General features: G+C 43.5%; 1 protein-coding gene across 19 annotated transcripts in view; it reads right to left on the bottom strand.

The window, feature by feature from the left end:
* The window catches only part of LOC126987719 (sodium bicarbonate cotransporter 3-like), a 76,685-nt gene that overhangs the window by 38,601 nt on the left and 17,128 nt on the right, over positions 1-20,956 (bottom strand). For 6 of the 19 annotated variants that reach the window (XM_050844947.1, XM_050844936.1, XM_050844948.1 and 3 more), the window contains exons 2-9: positions 11,637-11,707; positions 8,357-8,391; positions 6,656-6,897; positions 5,956-5,997; positions 3,478-3,622; positions 2,916-3,135; positions 2,005-2,140; positions 467-691 (exon numbers count right to left, since the gene is read on the bottom strand). In XM_050844947.1, coding sequence (XP_050700904.1) covers positions 467-691; positions 2,005-2,140; positions 2,916-3,135; positions 3,478-3,622; positions 5,956-5,997; positions 6,656-6,897; positions 8,357-8,367 — 1,021 coding nt within the window. In that variant the 5' untranslated portion in view covers positions 8,368-8,391; positions 11,637-11,707. Of the gene's footprint in view, positions 1-466; positions 692-2,004; positions 2,141-2,915; positions 3,136-3,477; positions 3,623-5,955; positions 5,998-6,655; positions 6,898-8,356; positions 8,392-11,636; positions 11,708-14,583; positions 14,749-20,956 lie in introns of those variants that run through there. The other 13 variants (XM_050844957.1, XM_050844956.1, XM_050844953.1 and 10 more) reach the window with 6 other exon arrangements.

The following is a 20,956-nucleotide window of genomic DNA, read 5'->3' as shown; positions in this document are numbered from 1 at the left end:
AAAGGAAACTTTAAGCTAGATTCAATGAAGGAGAGTTGTCGTTCAAACACTTACCAGTCGTGGCAGTACGTGATATTCTCGTGAATAGAAGAAAATATTACACGGAACCAATTCATTTCAAATATTATTTACAAGTGAATGTTCAAATGTTTTACTTTCAATTCAAGGTTCAGGTATAGTTTATGCATTCACCAAGATGGTGTGTGATGCAGCGGCTACCGCTGCCTACGACCGACACTTGGAACACGGAACAATTCTGTGCCACTTCTACATTATAACAAAATGCTTCAGAATGTTGTGATAGGCATACTCTGCTATATACTCAACAATTACTTCAAGTTGTTTTCATATATGCATGGTACTTTATATGTAACTTTCAACGTCCACTCTAGTCTTCCCATTTTTGCTACGAGTTGGCATCAAACATACTACTTTGGGTGGTTTTGCAACGTCTACCTAAACTTGCCTAAACCTCCAGAATGTCTCCTCCAGTTTAACCAAGGTGGTGGCTCTGAGGACCTTCTGGGCACCTCCAGGTGGGTGCCATAGTTTGGCACCACTGGAGGGTGCAGAAGGTGGGAGGGAGTGGGTGTGCTGTTGGACCGCATTCGGGCAATCTCGTGATCCATGTTGGAGGGAACGGGACCCGTGTTGGAGCGCTTAATTCCACTCGCCAGTATGTCCATAAAGCCTTGTGTGATCATCAGACCAAACTACCGTTAGTTGTCATGAGGTGAGTTGTTGATTTTCTTCAGTCCTATTCGATATGTGGGTTATGTCACCTAAACAAAATCTGTTCAGTTTAATCTATGAAAATAATCTATGCATGTATTGATGCAACTGCAGTTCAGTTCACCAACTCATGTATAATTTTTCCTTTGGGAGGCTAACTCAGACCTTTTCATGTTGGCTTTAGTTCTCGTTACTCCCTAGACTAATCCTTCTCTTGATTCTACCGGAGCATTTTCTATATTCCATACTGCAAAGCTTATCTTAAGTTTAATAAGTATATCAAAGGCAAGGTAGTATGCAAATGTATGTAGCATGAGTACATCAGGAGCTAATGCATGCCGTTGATACACATGCCACACCTGAGCATGCAGTGCAATGAAGTCATCTGATGAACTACTCTATGGTTTACCTACTGAGACAAAGTGATATGTATTGCATAAGTACACAATGTCAATGAAAATGTTACCAAACGTCTGAGATATGATCTGATAGTATTGAGACCAAAGACATAATGCCTCAGACTGCAATAATCAGAGCAGAAGAGTCTGCTAAAGCCTGAAGATCAGAACTTGCAACAAACACAGAAAATCATAATATTTAGAATGCCACAAGGGGATGGATATGGAAGTACTTAAGAAATCAACATTTGTACAACAAGATATTAGTAATATACAATGATCTGAAAGACCAACCACAACAGCCACCTGGGAGCATCCCGCCCCACATTCTTGAGCATCCCAGACAGATAAACAGAGACAAAGCACAAGAAACAATCAAGGCATCACCGTAGCAATGCCAGAGAAGGAAATTGACTTGACAAACATATTCTACATGTAACCTTTTCTTTAAGACTGAATTGTAAAGCAGAGGCTAAGTATATAATGTCACACAACAGAGTGAGAGGAAGTGTGTCTCTAGGCTGCTTGTGTCCTCAGTGCATCCATCCCCCATGAAGAAACAATCTACGACAAACAATCATGACAGTGAGCCAGTAACTATACGAGGAATATGAACTAGTTTGACACACTATCTTCTCCTATTTCCAGTGAGTGCACAAGTGCAAGGGCCCCTATGCCTGTCTTACCACCTGTTCCTTGATCATTTGGAAAAGAAATACATGATGGCATACAAATTAATATTTCACATTAACTTAATCTTAAGCTAGAGATTTATTCTTGAAACTTAACTGTAATACTCAATTTTTTTTTCTTCCAACCTTTACATTCCAATTGAGTCCTTGAAAATATGAGCCCAAACGATGGTGGTACTTACTTTTGGAAGATGAATGGTTGCGGCCAATTTCCGCCAGACTGCGGATCAGAGGCAGGCGGGACATGTTGCCGTTCTCCTTGTTGGTCTTCTGCTTCTCGTACAAGTGCTTATGCTTGCGCAGGAGGGCATCCTTGAACTGTAGGGAAAGGAGTGTTTTCAGTGAACAATGTACAGAGGAGTGCCCCATCTAACTTTAGCTAATAATGCTGAGAAATGTTCAAAAACTATTCTCTCACCTCTCAAGACTAACAAGGTGCTGCAGCAAGACTTCTGAACCCTTTTACTCTCACAAAACCACTTCAATCAATGGTGATCCTTTACCTTCCAATTTCTCGATGGCAACAAAGGTGATCAAATAGTATACCATTACTTTTAAGCCATATCATTTTTTTTAATGCTGCCATGCTTACATGTTATTCCTCAGTTTCAGTTTATATTGATATACATATGAAGGTGGCTACTTACCCACCACTTGAGAACTCTTGCTAAAGTTCGTGTAGTATTAGTCTCTTAATAACTATGACAATTACTTTTTTTACTCACTGAACAGCTATGAAAAATGAACAGGACTGAAAAAGAGCTCAGTTTACTTACATATCATATTCTCAAGTACAAATACAAATCATTTATATCATTAACCCCTTGACTGTGGATTTCCTACAACAAGACCTCACCAAGCTACGGGAATGGAGCAAAAAGTGGCTGCTACAATTCAATGAAGAAAATGTAAAGTCATGCACCTTGGGAGGGGATATCCAGCATACCAATACCACATGGGAAACACTTCACTATCCACCACAGAGGCAGAGAAAGACCTGGGACTATATGTTACCAGGCTACCAGTGAAAGCCAAATCCGTGCCAATCGTAGCGGATGAGTCAAAAAGAGCACAAAACAGAAATCTTCCTTACTTTCTCTCTGCTTTCAAAGGTCAACTGTCCCTGGTTGATCATGTTGTCCAGCAAGAGATCAGTGATTTGGTCAAGGGTCGTGGCGTCCATGTCCAGGATGACCGTGCCGTTGAGCAGGAAGGACCGCAGCTCAAAGAGGGAGTGGAGTGAGAGGGTTGCCACGTGAGGCTTGGACCACCGCTCTCCGCCCTCCTCCACATCCTCCTCAAACTTCACCCATCTGCCGGAAAAGGACATTGTCAGAACTGGTCTAAATAATCAATCGTCTGGTTAGTGTGTTGACGAGCTAAGGTTTCAAATAAAATGAGTGAGATACAGCCAAGGAGGAGAGTATCACATCACCTCTCCACACAGAATTGACCTCTCTTTTGGACACTCTTTACTACTTTATTTTATATGCGCAGCAATTAGCCGGCCTTTTTTTTCCTTACTTTTTATTTCCCGTTGAGCTGCCTCCTTTAGTCTAAAAAAAGACCTTATGCCCTACCACTCTGTCATCAAGTTTCCTCGTTAATTTTTCATGAGGAAACCGTGTGGGTTTTAACAACATTCCACAACGTACCTGGCAGTTTCCTTCCATTCCATCTCTCCGCCCTCCATCTCCGTGAGCGTCTCCATCTCACTGAAGATTGGGTGGCTGAGGTGGCTGCCATCGTCATCGTCCTCCTCGCCTAAAATGAACTGCACCCGCTGGCTTGGGGGAGTCACTGCAACGAAACGGCGCCGCATGAAGGGTTTAAAGTACCACTGGTGTAAGAATCCATGCACCCCGAGGCCCTGGATTGGTAAACGTGAAGTATGAAGATTGAAAAGTTACTGAACCGAAGAGGAAGAGATGGAAGGTTTGAGATTGATAAGTTACTGAACCAGAGGAAGAGATGGAAGGTTTGAGATTGATAAGTTACTGAACCAGAGAGGAAGAGATAGAAGGTTTGAGATTGATAAGTTACTGAACCAGAGAGGAAGAGATAGAAGGTTTGAGATTGATAAGTTACTGAACCAGAGAGGAAGAGATGGAAGGTTTGAGATTGATAAGTTACTGAACCAGAGAGGAAGAGATAGAAGGTTTGAGATTGAAAGTTACTGAACCAAACAGAGAGAAATGAAAGGTTTGTGCAACAGTTTGATTTCTCTTGTATATACAAACAACAGAATTGAAAACAGCACAATATTATAACAACCTTGTGATTAATTAACCAAAAAGTCTGTACAGAAGGTTAAAATTTCTTATCTGTTTGTGTGTGTGTGTGTGTGTGTGTGTGTGTGTGTGTGTGTGTGTGTGTGTATTTACCTGGTTTACCTAGTTGTGATTTACAGGAACGGAACTATGTCTTTTCAACTACTTCTGTCTAATTTGGCCTTAAATGCGCTTATTGACTTAGCCTGAACCACTTCCGTCTCCAGCCCATTCCAGACCCCCACACATCTCTGCGGGAAGCTGTTCTTCTTGATGTCTCTTCTACAAATTCCTTTTCTCAACAGTTTTCCATTTCCTCTTTTAAGTTTCTCTCTTCTCTTATCAAAAGGTTATCTCTATCCAATTTCTCTAGACCATTCATCACCCTATACACCACTATTAAATCTCCTCTTTCTCTTCTAATTTTCAATGTAGAGAGGTTCAGCCTCAGCAATCTTTCTTCATAAGGCAGGTCGCTCAGACTAGGCGCCATTTTTGTTGCCGCTCTCTGTATCCGCTCCAGTTTTCTAATGTGTTTCTTAAGTGATGGCGACCAAGCCACTGATGCATTCTACTCCAGGGCGTATCAAGGTCACAATTAATTTCCTTACCTAATTATATTTACCTACTTGTGATATACAGGAAGTGAGCTACACTCCTTTGGTCTCGTCTCCAAATCTCAGTTTATTATCAACTTTAAATTCAAGAATATTTTTGGCCTGAACTGTCTCCTTTTTGAAGTCATTTCCGTTGTCGGTATCACAACATTTAGTTTTGAAAGATGTATCTGTGTCCCTGCAAAGTCTCCCCGTTATAGACATCAAAGATTGCCTCCAACTGCACTTTTCAAGGCCTTGTAATGCTCAGTTTGTATATATCTCTTCCTGATGCTCATGTCAGTGTTTTGTGAGGCTGTGAAGCTGTTAACTACTGTGTAAATATTTGTGAATGATTATTGTCTTAAATGCTAGGATACTCACACTGAATGAATGTTAGGGAAGCTTAAAACTATTTGTTACTAGTAGTACTTTAAGCTCTTAGGTATTTTATAAGGCGTAGTAACTTCACTCCACAGCAACCATCAGAACTAACTATAATGAAAACAAAAATTCAAAGACAAGTAACGAAAAAATACAACTCGACACTTAGATGTTTGTATATGAAAGAAGAATGTATGTAATAGTGTTGATGTTTTGATGTAGAGAAGAAAGTGGTCTTCCTTACTGTATATTAGTTTGTCCATGGGTGTGTAGGGAAGGTTCACACAATGTATTATTCAAGGTGAGAGGGAAGTCACTATACAAAGGAAGGCTGTTGCACATGAGGAAGGTTGGGACCATCAGTGAGTAAGTCTTGTTCCAAAGAGTAAGAATTTTGCAGCACTTGTCCATCTACTTGAGGCTCAGACTGGTGAGGCTGACATAGTGGGACAAGGGCTTAGCCACTCATGCTCTCAATATGTACAGCATCATGCACTAGTTAGGAGAGGCGGTAAGGCTCACTCAGGAGGGAAAACCCAGACCATGATTCCCTCATGCTGTGCTCACTGTGTACATTGGTAGCAAACTTTACAGTCTGTGATTTAACCATTGTCACATCTCACCTAGTTTATGATGAAATAACATTGTTTTATAGTGTCATGTAGTACAAGCATCAAGCCACAGAGCATGAAAAGGCTATACATATTTGATTTAAGTTCAACTACATGTGTTTTATGTATATTATTACATTGTAGCAAAAACTAATAGCTAATGTTTGTCTGACGTCTGTGACTCTTTGACCATGAGCTACACAAGCATTGTCCTAAAGGAATCATGTTCCCGTGGGAGTCCCTTTTGGCTGGCCTGGACCGAAGTGTCGTACAAGAGAAACCATCGGGGCAGTCCTCTTCCAGCATGGGCAAAGCTGAGGAGTGGGAGAGTGGCCGTAAAGCCTGGGCAACACATGGCTCGACTCTTAAGATTCTTTATGTAGCCAATCAAAAACCATCAAAATTGTAATGAGCTTTGTCAATCATTGAACTATTATAGTGTGCTTGTGTTTCATAAATCATTAATTTTCCTTACAATCTGGAAGCTTTGCAAACTAGAGAGGGGAGAAATGAGATTTAGGCTCACGAAGCATCCTGCCACATGCCAATACAGATCCTACTTGTGCACATACATCCTATACCATGTGAATATCATTGTAGTAGAGAGTAAGTTAAACTATGCAGTTACTTATAATAATGGTCAATATTTCCATACTGAAATATCAAAATACTACTACATATATGTAATTAAATGTAGTGCCATATAAGAATGAATGCAAATACCATTAGCAAATTACTGAACTTTCTTTTTCAAATGTCCCATAATCATGCTTGGCTGAGAGCGAGATCAGTGACTAACGTACTGCAAGGGCCCGGCACCAATAGGAATAAATCTTAACAGCTATGAAAGATAACTAACACGACTCCTTTCCCTTGACTCCGTGACAAATCAGACATTAATCAGTTGTTTCAGAATCCTGTCATAAGTGTATTGATTCTTACAAGGAGGTGACCGCCCTTCCCTGCACTCACCAGGTCTGTTTTCAGAGCCGTCCTTGGAAGAGCTCTTGTGGTGGTGGTGGTGGCGGTGGTGGCGGTGGCCCCGGCGGCGGCGAGCCCCGGGCACATGCACGCCTACATAGATGGAGTGGGCACGGTGTCCCTCTAGGTCCTCATTGGTGTAGGAGTGGTGCTTGGTCAGGCCAGGGTCCCTCGGAGGCTCCTCCTCAGGGGAGCTGGCTTGGCCACCACTGTCCATCTTCTTATTGCTGGTGCTGGGGATGGCAAGGGAAGGGGGAAGGTTAGTAATCACTTTTCATTGTTCTTTTCCAATATATGTACAAATTATGCAAGGTAAAAGCTTCTCTCAAAGTTCTTCATATATCATGAGCATGCTAGTGTGATGTTTGTACATTGCTGGAAATATCTCTTTTTAACTCTATCTCATTTAGTAAACAAGCCTCATGTTATATTATGTCAATGACTATAGTGTCCTAGTGGTCCTTGAATAAAAAAAGTCAATGCAAGAAAAGCTCTAATATGTTACTGATATTATCATCATTATTATTATTTTATTGTTATTATTATATTTATTGTTATTGTTATTTTGTTGTTGTTATAGCTGTATAGAATTTTAAGGTTTCATTCACACCTCACAATGCACAGTTATTTTTTCAAGCATATCCAAAACCAAGCCAATGACGCCAATGTACACACTTACACACGACAGACAAGAAGTTTTCACGGTGAAGCAGTGTAAAAAACTTATGCACAAAACAGTCATTCCAAATCAAGTGTTGCCAAAGCTCCTCGTGGTGAAGCGCCTGAACCACATTAAGTGTTCCTTTTCATTGTTATAGTTCTCAGCTTTGATCATTGAAGTATCATAGCACTGCGTACATGCATGACGTGTGTGTGTGTGTGTGTGTGTGTGTGTGTGTGTGTGTTTACCTAGTTGTATTTACCTCGTTGTGATATACGGGAAGCAGTTACACTTGTGTCGTCCCTTCTTCAAATCTCAGTTTATTAAGTTTAGCTTTAAATTTGTAAATAGTATTAGCTTGTACTTTTTCCTTTTTGGAGTCATTCCAGGTGTCAATGTAACTAAGCAATTGAACAGCCTGGAAAATAAAGTTGTTCAATCCAAAACTTACAATGAGTTTAAAGCGAACTTTTGACCGACCGAGTCTCTGGGTTAGGACCCCACAAGCATGGATCATTTCCTGCATATTACAGTTAGGGAAATACATGTAGGCAAATACACAAAAGTCTGTCATGTAATAAAAGGAAGAGATGTACTTGATGAGTCAGTGTAGAATTTTTTTCATGGGTAAAGAATCACATTACGATTAAGTGAAGCCAACAAGTACCCTCCAGAGCCTCATGTGCTTCCTAAATGATCAGCATCTCAGTAGCATAACGAGACTTGGGCTTTTCCTGCTTGATGACATGTTGGTATATTGACCAAGATGTGAAAAAAATGCTGCACCAATACTCTGCACAGCTACTGAGATGACAACTAATGTGTTCTGACTGCCTCCCACACGTGGCGGAAACTGTCACATGATAATAAAGACCCATCAATGAACACGGAAGTGCGGCTTCATGGAGCCCAAGGAAGGTTGTAATCAGCTACCATGCATAGCCTTTGTCTGTGAATGTCTGCAAGATTTGAGGAAGCTCCTCATTTAGTGTTTGAGTGGGCACAGAACTAGGGGATGGAGAGTGACTTACTTTTTCCCCATGTTTCCACTGTCAATGCTGAGCTACTGTAGATGGAAGGGGAGAGAAGAGCCAGTGAAGAGGAGGAAATAACTTAGCAACAGAACAACAATGCAGAGAAATGGAGAAGTAAAGGGATACACATCAGTACACCGCAGTGGTGACACACGGAACTTGCGCCATCGTTACACAGCCCACCAGCTGTAAGTTTAACCATTATGCATGTGTGCATGTGTGTGTGTATATAAATATATATGTACACACACACACACTCACACATTCATACAAGGAATTAACTAAACTTGCCACTAGTGATCAGTGTAATGAAAGCAAGAACACCACTGCTATGCTGAACTTGCAATACGTACTTGCTACATATGGGGGTTGATATTTACTGCTTAATGCAAAAATGCAAGAAATGGGAAAACTTAAGTAAATCCAAATTTCAAAACTAAAACTCATAATAGGTCACATAGCTAAAAAAATACATGGTACAAGTTCCAATTTCTTGCAGGAATATGAAAGGAGTTTCATATCTCAAAATGCATTACATTAGTCAGAATAATAAACATGTTTGCCAACTAAACAGTCATGTACAGCGAGTGGCTACACTGCCAACACCTGAGTGACTGATGCAGGACACTGACACGGCAGGCAGTGTGGCACCACTATGAACATTATCATATACATTCAGCAGCAACTGAAATAATGGGTCAAAAATACTGAATCCACTTTAAATGTTATTGAGGACATATAATAAAAACATTTCCTCTTTTTGAGATATTGACGCATTACTGGCATCAGCTGAAACACATTGTACATATTTACAGAAAATATTACACTGCTGAAATCCTTGGTTGCAAGAAATTGTAGATCATTGCAACAACCCCACATGAAAGGTTTTTAAACAAATATACATGTAGTGTATTTACAAGTGGTTATTTGACAGAGTGCTTATATGTGTTGTGGTAGTCAACTTAGGTTAGAATTTACTTAAAATGTTATGTGTCATACTCGTAGAGCATGCATGAGAGAGAGTACAAGAAATAAGTACATAAATAAAAATAAGAAATAATTAAGAATAAAGAAAGAATTAAAGATTAGAAAAAGGAAAAAAAGAAAGAAAATTAAAGAGAAGTAAGTAAAAAGGAGACACAAGAAAGAAAAAGAAATTAAGAGAGAGAGAGAGAGAGAGAGAGAGAGAGAGAGAGAGAGAGAGAGAGAGAGAGAGAGAGAGAGAGAGAGAGAGAATAATAATAATAATAATAATAATAATAATAATAATAATAAAAATAAAAATAAAAATAATAATAATAATAATAATAATAATAATAATAATAATAATAATAATAATAATAATAATAATAATAAAACTGTGTGTGTGTATAACAAGCTTCAGTTAAGTGTTGGCAATGAAGATATATTTCCTGAGGTGTATTTTTCCACGAGACAAATGATCAATGGCTTCACAGGGGGATGAGTACAAAAACCTACTCCAGACTACTCTGAAAGAAGGGTGGAACATGGGAGGAGGGGATGTGTCTATTTGGCTATGCACAATAACCAACAACAGGTTTTATACGTATATATTCTGAAGGCTACTCGGGAACAACTCTACGGATTACACGCGCTACATTTCACGTACTCTTGACACTCGGCTCTCATCCAATATTTTCAAGAAAGTTGGAAAGTTTCGTTTAGTCGGCGCAACATCTGTGGTCATATGCCGGAGAGAGACAGAAGGGGAAGGAAGGAAAGTTTCGTTTAGTCGGCGCAACATCTGTCGTCATATGCCGGAGAGAGACAGAAGGGGAAGGAAGGAACGTTTCGTTTAGTCGGCGCAACATCTGTGGTCATATGCCGGAGAGAGACAGATGGAGAAGGAAAGAAAGTTTCGTTTAGTCGGCGCAACATCTGTGGTCATATGCCGGAGAGAGACAGAAGGGGAAGGAAGTAAAGTTTTGTTTAGTCGGCGCAACATCTGTCGTCACATGCCGGAGAGAGACAGAAAGGGAAGGAATTATAGGAGAAGGGAACAGACCCCTGGTGACGGGACACAACCCCCGATTAATGCCTGGTACCCATTCACTGCTGGGCGGAAGGGCGTAGGCCCGTAGGGTATCGAAAAAGCCGCCCAAATTTTTCCACTCTGCCCGGGAATCGAACCCGGGCTCTCTCGGTTGTGAGCCCCAATATTTTCAAAGGTCACAAAGGAGGTAAGTCGGGTTCTCATGAGTGTTTTTTCTCGTTCATGGTGCAGAAGGCTTGTCAAACTATTACTGGGCTCATAGAACTACCCTACTACTTTTTTTTGCCCTTGAGCCGCTTCCTTTGCTATAAAAAAAAAAGACGGTCGTGGGTCTCGTAGCTTGCGTAGGAAGGTGACAGGACCTCACGATTATACTTCTAACACGTTTTCTCCTATACAATTAAAGCGGGGGTACTCTGGCAATATGAACGTGTCTCCCAAGGCTGGTGTGTTGAGCCTGCGTTGAAAGGTGTCATTGAGGACCTCACGATTATATTTCTAACACGATTTCTTCTATACAATTAACGCGGGGGTATTCTGGCAATATGAACCTGTCTCCCAAGGCTGGTGTGTTGAGCCTGCGCAGAAAACTGTCGCTCAGGACCACAATATTATATTCCTAACACCGTACCACGTTTTCTTCTATATAAATAACGCTGGTTGTTGTCACCTCACTTGTAATAGTGTTGTTTGACCATGAAAAAAACAAACAAACATCTGAAGCAGTGCTGGTTACATGATAAGTTGGTGAAAGTGTAAATTTTATGTCATGACATGCAACAACATATCATCGTCAGAATAAAAATAAAAAAAGACAATAAAAAACACCGCACAACCTCATGAGTCAAGTAAAAACGGCCGACCGAGTACGAGTCGTTTTCGTGAAGCAGAACACGAAATGAACGCGTCTCAGCGCCGCAAGAGAACACAGACAAAGAGAGATATAAAGGGAAGGCAGTTTGACAGTCCAATACAGCAAGTTTGTAGTACGTAAGCTGCCTAACCTGCATACACAAAACACTACAAAAAGTCCTTATATAGTGAAGGAAACTTTAGAAAAAACACAAAGGATATTTCTTTAGTATTAAGTATTGAGTATACGGAATATAGTTTGGTTTGGGCGTTTACTGAAATGACTCCGTGTTGAACTGTCGAACTGGGCCATAAAGGGGAGGCAGAAAAGGACAAGATGATGCCGAATGTGGCCAGAAAAGGGGAGCGGAAAGCGTGCAATGGGGAGGAGGGAGTGGGTGGTGGGCTTACCTATGGGGCACTTCACGGCTACAGGTGGAGGTGTCTGGTGACGGGCTGCTGCCTCAGGCCTCTCGTATCATCTGGAGGAGGAAAGGAAATTCGGGTTAAACTCATTCTTATACTGAAAACTATGCCATGTTAGTTGCTCTCCTCTCTTTGATACGTTGCAGAACAGGAAGAACAGTGAAGGAAGGACACTCGGGTTACTAAAATGCTTACTGAAAACCTTATGCCCTGGTAGTTGCCCCTCTCTTGGTTACGTTGCTATGGGTGAAGAGGGAAAGTTCGGGTTACTCTTATGCTTACTGAAAACCTTATGCCCTGGTAGTTGCCCCTCTCTTGGATACGTTGCTATGGGTGAAGAGGGAAAGTTCGGGTTACTCTTATGCTTACTGAAAACCTTATGCCCTGGTAGTTGCCCCTCTTGGTTACGTTGCTATGGGTGAAGAAAGCAAGCTCGGGTTACTCTTATGCTTACTGAAAACTTTGTGATCTGTTAACTGCCCCTCTGTTGGAACCTTGACACTGATTCTATATGTGAAATAAGGAGACAATAAAACAATTCACATTAAATCGAAGAAAATACGGCGGTGGGGAGAATAGGCGCCATCACTCACGAATATATAGACCAACATATTGTCCTAAAACGCCTATCTCTCACTAGGTTATCGAAGAACTGTCATGCAGCACTGTGCTTCTGAAGTGAACTAAATAATGCTAAAAATATATACTGCCGACGAGGGAATGGTAACAAGGCTGATCCCGAGTAACTATGTGGCTCGTGGCTCTTAAATATAATAATAATGTTTAAGATTATCGCAATCAAAGGGAATAATACAGCTGATCCAAAGTAAATATGTGTCCCTTAGGTAAAAAGAGAAATAGATGGAGATGCATAGGGAATATTCACCCTTCGCGAGGACTTGCTTGGGTCACATATACGCGAATGGATCACGATTTTTTCTTTGTATTATTCACTTGGTATTATTCACTTGGTATTATTCACCACTTTGACGTGACAGCAAGCACAGACACCGCCCCTAAACCCGGCTCTTAAATTTTAACGTAATACTTATTGAATAAACGACTATATATGTAAGGTTTGGCATGCACTTAACGCTGTGTCAAAGTGTGCTCTCTCTCTCTCTCTCTCTCTCTCTCTCTCTCTCTCTCTCTCTCTCTCTCTCTCTCTCTCTCTCTCTCTCTCATTGGAATCCTCTCGCTTTTCTTGTAGTTAAAAGTGGTTGTTGTGCTCTCTCTCTCTCTCTCTCTCTCTCTCTCTCTCTCTCTCTCTCTCTCTCTCTCTCTCTCTCTCTCTCTCTCTCTCTCTCTCTCTCTCTCAACACCACAACTCAAATCAATGTTCCCTCACAACAAGGGATATTTTCTCTTCAACAAACTGTAAAAGTGAAAGCTGTGAAGTGGCGGGGTGGCCAGAATGTCCTCCGTCAAGCAACATGTACTGAGGGAGGAGGGAAAAAGAGGGGCGGGAGGGCGGCGTCGGTCACTACAGCCACACAATAGATGTCACCTGAACACGCTAAAAAAAAAAAAAAAAAAAAAAAAAAAAAAAAGTTGGTAATCTCAGACGCTTCAGCCTCGCACATCAACAATTTCCAAAGGCCGAAGAGGAGATTAATAGGGTTTGAGTGTTTTTTCCACGATCATGATATAGAAGAATGGTCAAACTTACTACCACGGTCATAAGCTACCTCTGGAAACGACCCAAACTCCTTCGAAAGCTTTATCAAATGGTCACATAAGTTGGTAATCTCAGACGCTTCAGCTTCTGACATCAACTATTTCCAAGGGCCGAAAAGGAGATTAATAGGGTTTCAAAGTGTTTTTTCCACGATCATGGTATAGAAGAATGGTCAAACTTACTACCACGGTCATAAGCTACCTCTGGAAATGACCCAAACCCCTACGAAAGCCTTGTCAAATGTGTGTGTGCTTGGACGCCGAAATGTTTTAAGAGTATATAAGTGTTAAGAGTATGATCCTTAAGGGGCTATTACATTGGGCAAATTTTCCGTGTATCTTCAGTCAAACCACGATTTCCGCTGGCGTGGTTCTCATATTTCCGTGGTTTTCTGACGTTTCCACGATCTTCCAAAGCTGCGGTAGATTTCCCCGAAGGACGGCGGTATTGCTCACCATCATCATCAGCAGCAATAACAAGAAACAAATGAGAACCACGCAGCGGAAATCGTGGTTTGACTAAAGATCCACGGAAAAGTTGCCCAGTGTAATACCCCTTTTAGTTAGCATCGCAGGCAAGTGCAAGGGGAACTTTCTTTATCCCAGAAGGTATTTTTTCCCCCTTCCTTGGTATATCCCTTGAGTGCAGTGTAAGCAACCACTTGTGCTCCGATAACGAGTACACACGCGCGACTGTTTGGCCTCGGGAAGGAGAGACAAAGGCAGAACTGAGGGCTGTATGAAAGGTGGCTGCTGGGAGAGACTGAGAGAAGAGTTGAAAGCGGTATTAGCTGCTGAAGTCATATCTTTAGTTTATTGCTACTGGATGAAGTGTGTGTGCTCTGCTATATATCTCGGGTACACTTCTCGCTGACGGGGGAAGTATATTGAAAGGGTCGGTCACCTTAGATGCAGGCTCCAAGGCAGGGGAACACTATTACTTGACGGAAATGATTGCACGGCTGTCGCAACAAGTGTGCGTGTGTGTTGGAGGAAATGGATGGGATGGGAGGGGAAGGGAGGGGGGCGGCGCGAACGTTTGAAGAAGTCCCTCCTCTTCGATGACTCACGCTTCCCTACACTGCACTGGTTGTCCCTCGGCCTTCACGCACTAGGCAATGTCGGTTAAACTGTTGAAACTCACTCAGCAACGTGTACGTATGCAAACAATTAAAATCCTTGCGCGCAGGTAGGCATCCTCGGCACTAAGTCCAGCACAAAGCCGCTACGGAGGCTAAGACAGTTGGCGGCTCACCTGCTGCCGGTAGAGTCCCGAGTTGTCAGTGTACCCAGGAGACCCACAGAGGCAGAGCGAGGGAGCTGGGTGACCCTCTCGTACACATGCGCACAGGGGACTGGCGGCCAGCGAGTGAGTGTATAGCGAGTGGCCGCAGCAGCCAAGCGCCGGCAACTCACCGCCGACTTATCTTCCACCTTTCTCTTAAAATTTACCCTTTTTCAGAATGCTTCGTCCGGCACGGGAATTTTAAGATGTATGTGTTGTGAAAGAATAATAATGGTGATCTTACGAGCTTCTTTATTCACGGTGATTTATGGAGGCGATGATAGGGACGCCACAACACGCAGGTGAGCCCCGCCGACCTTTGAACAGGTGACGTGATGCAAAGCGGCTCCAGGTCTACTTTTTTTGTCTTCTCGAGTATCTATTTCATCATAGGAAGTGATGAAGGACTCGCGGGCACATGGGCAGCTCGGATGCTACAATCTCCTCTCTTCTGGGAACGCCATTGAATCACCGTGACTCCCACACCGTTCTAAGGGCACACGTCAAGAGAAAGGCCTTCATTCATACATGCCACGGCCTTTTCGGGAGGTCCTAAGTTAATGTGGGGGGATCTAAGCGCCGCTAAGCATGAATAACTGCCCTTAGCTAGCACCAAGAAGCTTTAGTCACGTTGATGCTCACTGGGAACAGCGGACTCTGCGGTAAATTGCCTGAACATCACTGATTGGGAAAGCGTTACCTGATTTCGACTTCATGTTCACCTCAATCGTGGCCACGTGTGCAAAATTCATGTTCCTTTGCAGCCGTTTGCAACGCCACACAGGAAACCCTGAGACGCGCTGCCCTGCCAGCTGTCCGAGGACCCCAGGTAGAGTTTTGCCTATTCCCACGTTACCTGCTCGCGGGAGACGCCACACTCTGTTTCACCCTTTGACTTCACCATCCCCAGCCACTACCAGGCCCCGGCAGGACAAAGGCCTTTCCCAACGTTCTCCACCTCTGTCTGTTGCAAGTGTACTCTACCCCGCACCGGCACATACTCTAATTTCATCTCTCCGTCTGGTTCTGTGTCCACCCTGACGTCTACAATTTATGGGTTGCCACGCTGTTACTTTGCTTGTCCATATATTGTCAGTTTTTCGCAATATACGACTCGTATTCAAAACGGGCATTACATAATTATTCACGTTGAAGCGAAATTTTTGCACGTACACTTACAAACACCTTTACTGCAGGTGGACTACGGCGCGTTATAGAAAGTGAAAGACAAACCATCCGTGGGTGAAACCGAGAACAGTTAGAAACGGAGGGAGTGTGAGAGCGTCTCTGACAGGAGTGTGAGGGGGAGGAGGATGGGAAAGGGGAGCAGGAACCCACGGACCCAAAGGTAGGAATGGTCAGCACCTGCTTTGAGGACGCGCCCCACCCGCCACCCTCAGCCGTGGGTTCCCTGGTGGTGTCCCCGGCGAGGAGGAGGGGGAGAGAGAACCGCCGCAGGGGCCTCCATAACCTCCACGAGACGACGTAAGCCAGATAGATCCTGATCGTCGGCCCTTCCTGCTTCGGCGGAGAGCACAGCGGTCGGTGGTGGTGGTGGTGGTGGTGGTGTGTCGGTGCTCGGTGGGTCGGGTGGCAGCAATGAGCCAATGACAATGGCTTTTGGCTGAAGGCAGCGGCGGTAGGCGTGGGAGTGTTGGTACTAGTGACGGTAGCAGAGGTTGGTGGCGGGGCTGGAGGTAATTTTGATACTGGTTTGGGTTTACTTAACTTTCCTTTCGCTTGGTTCATGGTAAAAAGGTTAACAGGGAGAACCGAGTGCTGGAAGTTGTGGATTTTTATTTTTTTCTTCTTTTTCTCTTTTTTTCTTTTATTATTTTTTTCTTCTATTTTTTCTGTATCATCTTCCTATAGTAGTAATAGCAGTGTTGTTTGTTTTTCACACACACACACACACACACACACACACACACACACACACACACACACACACACACACAAGGACTTCTTGATTGTGTAACACGTCTCCTCCCCTTCTGAGTATCATGACCGCGGGCACAGGCGAGCCTAAAGTTACACCAGCAACGTTCTAATGGGAAAGGCTACACAGGGAGTCTGATGCAGCCAGCAGGAAGGAAAGCAGCAGGACTCGTATTCTCTCCACTCTCGCTGCGGCTATTTCCTAAGAACACGCAAACAGGATTAGTCGGGTTCTCATGAGTGTTTTCTTCTTTGTTCACGGCCCAGCAACCTTGACAGACTACCACCAGGGTCATGAAACTATCCATGGAGATCCCTACAACTTCTACGAGACTTTGAAATAGATGTCCCAGGCATGATTGGTAGAGTCGACATCAGCCCCTGCCTGACCTGTGAAGCCGCCGAAATGTCATTAACTGTCATTCGTAGGGCCGCAAGATGGCGGATATCTGTCAAATGTCAGGTTTTAAGTCAAGTCAAGCTGGTCAAGTCACAGGCCACTTGGGTTTCCCCGGTGTGGAGTGACTGTAGCAGACTCATCTTCAGTTCCTGGGAGACCATTAGAATTGCTAATCAAAGCTGTTGCTCAAACCGATTTACATGTGTTGTATTGCAATCCCGGAAACGTTTACAGAGAGCTTTTAAGACTTAAAACTAGGAATACTATGATTGTAAGCGTTGGTTCGTGGCAGATAAACATGTAGGAAAAGAAACATCAGTGAATTAGTGGCGTGATAAGCTTGCGAAATCTCGAAATTGGTTTGTTTTCATTTAGTATGTAGAAAAAATATATTAGTATTTACGAAATGGTTCTATTGCACCAGTAAGTTTTTTTTTTTATTTATTATTTTTTTTTTTTACGTCTACGCCTATAGCGCCGGTAGGCTTGCTTGAGGGGCCTGGATGGTATTCGACCCCAGCCCGTCATGGCGCAGGCAAGTGTTTATAATGTACGCTAATAAAAACAACACCGCCATAATGAATGAGAATTGGCCTGAAGGAAGTGACTGAGGCGGTGAGCGTTGGCTCTCTCGCCCGGGTACCGACATCTTGCGGCCCTAAGAATGACAGGTAATGACAGTTCGGCGGCTTCACCGCAATGAATGGGATCCTCCATGGTCCCAGGACTTTGAGAACTACCGCGGTTCCTGAGCTCACCCGTCCTGGAGCAATATTTTCAAACCTTTCGCCGCCCAATCTCACACATTTGACTAGGCTTTCATAGGAGATTTGGGCTTTCCAGGGGCACTTTTATGATAATGGTAATACTTTGACCCTTCTTCTGTATCATGAACCTGAAAAAGCACTCATGAGAACCCATTTAGTCTCCTTTTTGACATTTGAAAATAGTTGATGTGGGCGGTGAAAGCGCCTGAGAGTACCATCCCTGTCCTGCAAGTGGAGAGATCGGGGGGCATCCTTGTTCCTAGACGGACACTCTTGCACCGCTTTTGACAGCCGGGTTTGGCTATCACAAGGAGCACGAAGACCTCAAGTTTGTGATGGAAGGCGAGGTACTTCACTTTGCAGTCCTCAAACGAGAGTAAGTCTACCAAACATACAGGTGAAGCGTCTCACCCCTAAAAAAGAATTGGATCATTGCTGCTACTTACTCCTCGCGGACATCGTTCAATCAATTCCTCGTCTGTATAAGTTGCACAACCCTGTAGGGTGTCGGGATAACATGACAAGCACTCTCTTACCAGGCGCCTGAATGCATAGGATAGGGCTGCCCATCTCCAAGGCATCATAACGAAGTGAGGCGATCCATTCTTTACGATGACAGGGCTCTTAGGTGGCCGGTAAGGCATGGAGGTAATATGACGAGGAGTTGGAGAGGGGGGAGGGAGGGAGGGACAACAGGGACAACATTTAGGAAGAAGAACGGAAAGGGGGAGGATTGTAGAGGAAGAAAATGAAAGAAAAGAAATAAGAGACGAAGTGGAGAGGGGAGAACTGATGATAGGGAGGGAGGAAGGGAAGGAAGGACAACATTTAAGAAGGATAAGGAAGAAGAATGTAAGGAAAAAACGTGGAAGAAGGAAATAAAATACAGATAAAGAAAGAGAATGTGTGAAAAAGTAAACAACTCTCTCTTGAAACGTTTCCAGTCCGAACCAGTTGGCTGATGAGCTAGGAATGAAGACAACAAGTAGGGGATCAAACGGGATGGGATGGGCACTTGTGGAGTTGAGGTGACGCACGGAGAATGACCTCTGGCGGGACGGCGGGGCAGGTAGATGAGACAGCTAGAAAGGGCGATGCGGGTGGGTGCTTGGGCGGGCGGGTGGTTGCCTCGGGGAGATGTAACGTGGAGGGCCTTATTCTTAAGCATTTCGGTCCCAAAGCACATACATTTGACAAGGCTTTCGTAGGATTTTGGGGCATATCCAGATGTATTTTTATGACCCTAGTGGTAGTGCAACCCTTCTTCGTAGGATTTTTGGGCATATCCAGAGGTATTTTTATGACCCTGGTGGTAGTGTAACCCTTCTTCGTAGGATTTTTGGGCATATCCAGAGGTATTTTTATAACCCTGGTGGTAGTGTAACCCTTCTTCTGCACCATGAACGTGAGTAAAACGCTCAAGAAAACCCGATTAATCACAGTTTCGGCCTTTGGAAACAGTTGACGTGAGAGGCGGATGCGTCTGAGATAATGAGGTAAAATGATGCACTCTTGGGTCACACTAACACTCGTGGACACTCAATGAAAAAAATATTATCCCCATGAAACGATTACAAACCCCCGCGCCGCGTGAGATGTTTCCAACCAACGTCGTGCACTAAATATAGATATCAGCGGGGCTTAAACCTGAGCCTAATGTGTTTATATCAGCCACATTAATGCTGCTCAGGTGTCGAGATCTAGAGGAGCTCAGCGGTGCATTCGGCTTGGTTTAATTGCTATTGCGTAGTGTGAGTCTGCGTGTGTGTGTGTGAGGGTGTTACATGGACTCGTAATCTCGTTCCCTGGAGTTCTGTAATGTGTTAATGCTGTCCCCGATAACGCCCGCTCAAGGTCAAGGGGAGAACGTCGGTGTTGACCCATTTGGTGATATGCGTAAGGTTGGGTTGATGTTAAAGAGGGGGGAAGGGAGGGAGGGACAACAGAGGCAACATTTAGGAAGAAGACCGGAAAGGGAGAGGATTGTAGAGGAAGAAAATGAAAGAAAGGAAAAAAGAGATGAAGTGGAGAGGGGAGAACTGATGATAGGGAGGGAGGAAGGGAAGGAAGGACAACATTTAAGAAGGACAAGGAAGAAGAATGTAAAGGAAAAACGAGGAAGAAGGAAATAAAATACAGATAAAGAAAGAAAATAAGAGACAAAGTGGAAAGGAGAGAGAGAATGATGGAGAGGAAGAGAGAGGAAAAAAAAAGGAGAAAGAGAGAGACAGAAGGAGGTAGAAATGAAGGAAAGAGAGGAGAGGAAAAAAGGAGGAAGAGAGAGAGAGAGAGAGAGAATGTCAGAGGTGGCGATTGTGCACATGACAGGCCTGTTTGCTGCTCTCTCTCTCTCTCTCTCAGCCACCTTTTGTTTACTCTCCTCAACCTTGATCACCCCTCCTCCCCCTCCCCCCTCCCCCTCCACTTTCCTCCACACCTCCTCCTCCACTTCTTTCTTTCTCTCCTCTTTCCTTCACATCACCCTTTTCTTCATTTATATTATTTTTCTTTCCTTTTCTCTTCTACATTTTCCCTCCCTGCCTATTATCTCACCTAGTCTGGACCATGGAGTCTGTGTGGTCTGATTTTCTATGTAATTCTATGTAATTCTCTCTCTCTCTCTCTCTCTCTCTCTCTCTCTCTCTCTCTCTCTCTCTCTCTCTCTCTCTCTCTCTCTCTCTCTCTCTCTCTCTCTCTCTTATTTTGTTCCTTTCTCTGTATTTCTATCTTTCTTTCTTCAATTTTTACCGTACAATTCTCCCTTTTCCTCCTTAATGTTGTTCCTTCTCCTTTCCACTTCTATTTCCTTCCTTTCTCCGTATTTCATTCTCTCAACACAAGATCTCATTCCCTTTAAAACTCGTTCCCTTGCGACACAACTCTCGGCTCCAGCAAGATTCACATCCTTGACAAACTCTATCTTTGGTTAGCTGAGCACAACCTTTCCTTATGCTGAAAGCTGAGCGTGGCCCCAGCGGCGTCACGGGTCCTGCCACGGCGGCATTCCCAGACGCTTCCACCTCCGACGTCAACTATTTCCATAGGTCGAAAAGGATATTAATCGGGTTTTAATTAGGTTTTTTTCACATTCACGGTATAGAGGAAGGGTTAAACTACTACCAGGGTCATAAAACTACCCCTGGATATGCCCACAACGCCTACGAAAGCCTTGTCAAATATGTGTGTTTGGGCGACGAGATGTTCGGGAATACGAGAACCTGAGCGCCGAGCCGTTGCA

The sequence above is a fragment of the Eriocheir sinensis genome, chromosome 66 (genome assembly GCF_024679095.1).
Source record: "Eriocheir sinensis breed Jianghai 21 chromosome 66, ASM2467909v1, whole genome shotgun sequence".
In the NCBI taxonomy this organism is placed as follows: domain Eukaryota; kingdom Metazoa; phylum Arthropoda; class Malacostraca; order Decapoda; family Varunidae; genus Eriocheir; species Eriocheir sinensis.
The sequence above is the reverse complement of the archived record's forward strand: the minus strand, read 5'-3'. Positions and strand labels throughout refer to the sequence as shown.